The sequence below is a fragment of the Dipodomys ordii genome, unplaced genomic scaffold, assembly GCF_000151885.1.
Source record: "Dipodomys ordii isolate 6190 unplaced genomic scaffold, Dord_2.0 Scaffold50, whole genome shotgun sequence".
Taxonomy (NCBI): Eukaryota; Metazoa; Chordata; class Mammalia; order Rodentia; family Heteromyidae; genus Dipodomys; species Dipodomys ordii.
This window is the reverse complement of record NW_012267266.1, coordinates 5,426,833-5,429,299: the sequence shown is the minus strand read 5'-3', so window position 1 is coordinate 5,429,299 and position 2,467 is coordinate 5,426,833. Positions and strand designations below refer to the sequence as shown.

At 46.7% G+C, this 2,467-nt stretch overlaps 1 protein-coding gene across 2 annotated transcripts in view; it reads left to right on the top strand.

The window, feature by feature from the left end:
• The window catches only part of Wnt8a (wingless-type MMTV integration site family, member 8A), an 8,002-nt gene extending 6,227 nt beyond the window's left edge, over nt 1–1,775 (top strand). Inside the window, exon 6 of one of the 2 annotated variants that reach the window (XM_013020349.1) lies at nt 1,036–1,775. In XM_013020349.1, coding sequence (XP_012875803.1) covers nt 1,036–1,581 — 546 coding nt within the window. In that variant the 3' untranslated portion in view covers nt 1,582–1,775. The remainder of the gene's footprint in view (nt 1–1,035) is intronic. The other variant, XM_013020350.1, reaches the window with a different exon arrangement.
• Nucleotides 1,776–2,467: the final 692 nt, after the last annotated feature.

Genomic DNA, 2,467 nt, shown 5'->3' with positions numbered 1-2,467 from the left:
AAAAAAAAAAAAAAAATGGAGCCTAGTGCTGGTGGCTCATGCCAGTAATCCTATGTACACAAGAGGCTGAGATCTGAGGATCATGGTTCAAAGCCAACCCAAGCAGGAAAGTCCAAGAGACTCTTATCTCCAATTAACCAACAGAAACCAGAAGTGGCACTGTGGCTCAAAGTGGTAGAGTGTTGGCATTGAGCCAAAATGCTCAGGGACAGCACCAGGCCCTGAGGTCAAGCCCACAATTGAATAAAATAATAATAATAGAAAGAAGCTGGGCACAAGTGGCTCATTCCTATAATTCTAGCTACTCACCAGGCTGAGATATGAGGTTTGAGGTCCAAAGTCAGCCCAGGCAGACAAAACCAAGATTCTTATCTCCAGTTAATCAGCAAAAAACCAGGAGTATGTTTCAAGTGGTAGAGCAACAGCCTTGGAGTTGGGGAGAGAAGCCTAAAAATAGTGCCAGCCTTTGAGTTCAAGCCCCACTACCAGCACACAAAAAATCCTGACTGGGACAGGTTTCAAATGGTAAAGTGCTTGCCTAATAAGCATGAAACCCTAAACTAAATTCTTAGTCCCAAACAACAACAAAAACCAAACCAAACAAACAATAAAAAAAAAAAAACCCAACCACACACACAAAGTGAGAAACAAATAAGCAAACCTGCTCTACAAGTGATGAGAGAGTTCACTTTGAACGTTGTCCTAGCTCTCTCCTAGTCAGGCCGAGACACTGACTTAAAATCCCCATTGTCAGGCCTTTAAACCCCTGAACGGTCTCATTGAAGTATTTTTTATGAACTTCTTCAATAATCCTATGTTTCATCTAAGCAAAAAAAGCACAGCTGTGGGGCTGGGGATTTAGCTCAGCAGAAGTGCGCCCGCCTAGCGTGGGCAAGGCCCTGGGTTCGGTCCTCAGCCCTGGAAAAAAGAAAAAACAAAAAGCCCAGCTGTAAAATAGCCCGTTTAATTGTTGGCCATTGGCCTTCCTTACCAAGAGCCATTCATTCTTTTGTGTTTCTCTCTCTCTCTCTGAAGGCAGTGAGAGCCACCATGAAAAGGACTTGCAAATGTCACGGCATCTCAGGGAGCTGCAGCATCCAGACCTGTTGGCTGCAGCTAGCAGACTTCCGGGAGATGGGAAACTACCTGAAGACCAAGTATGAGCAGGCACTGAAAATTGAGATGGATAAGCGACAGCTAAGGGCTGGGAATAGCGCTGAGAGTGGCTGGGCTCCGGCTGAAGCCTTCCTTCCTAGCGCAGAGGAGGAGCTGATCTTTTTAGAGGAATCTCCAGACTACTGTACCCGCAATGCCAGCCTGGGTATCTATGGCACAGAGGGTCGCGAGTGCCTACAGAACAGCCGTAATACATCCAGATGGGAGCAATGCAGCTGTGGGCGCCTGTGCACTGAGTGTGGGCTGCAGGTGGAAGAGAGGCGAACTGAGGCCGTGAGGAGCTGTAATTGCAAATTTCAGTGGTGCTGCACAGTCAAGTGTGACCAGTGCAGGCAAATTGTGAACAAGTATTACTGTGCACGTTTCCCAGGAAGCACCCACTCCCCCAGCAAGGGCAGTGCCTGAAAATGCCTCACAAAGTCACCTGCTCAGTTGCATAACAGTGGAGAGGCACACAGCTTCTCTCTTGGAGGAAGCAGACATTGGAAAACAACTGGAAAATCACAGGGTTTGATTGTGGGTCTCATGGTATTTGCTACAGATGAGGAAATAGAGGCCCAACATTATACAGCACGTTTTTGGCAGAGCTGGAATTGGAATGTGGGCCTCCTGACTTCTAGAACCAATCTTTCCTACAAGTGACTTAAGGCAGCTTGCTAAAAATGGAAGTTCGTCTGGGGGTCCAGTCTCCAGAGGCACCCTCAAAGTATTTGTTCCTTTAAGTTTCAGGCCATGTCCCTCTTGGTTGTGCGTCTAGCAGTGAGAGACACACAAAAATGAGAGTTCTGTTTAGACTGTTCAGCTCTGCTGTGGACCAAACTTCCCCCTCTGACCAACTGCAAATTATGAAGAAAAGTAAGAGACCATCTCCTGTTTGGGGTTTTCACCTGAGTATGCACTTTTGAAAAGTTCTCCCCATGCAAGGAATTTCCTAGCTCATAAACCACCTCTGGAACCTAAGAGAAGGAATGGTCATAATAAGTGGATAAGTGACCCTAAGTTATGACAATGTCCTACAAAAAGGGTTTTTCCCAGAGAGCTATTTTGTTATTTTCCCAGATTGGGAACTTAGCTTCATTTTTATTTTAATTTTTTTGGGGTCCGGTTGTGGGGCCTGAACTCTGGGCCTGGGCGCTGTCCCTCAGCTCTTCAGCTCAAGGCTAGCACTGTAGCTCTTCAGCTCAAGGTTAGCACTCTATCACTTGAGCCACAGCGCCACTTCTGGCTTTTTTCTTTTTGCTTATGTGGTGCTGAGGAATTGAACCCAGGGCCTCATGCATGCAAGGCAAGC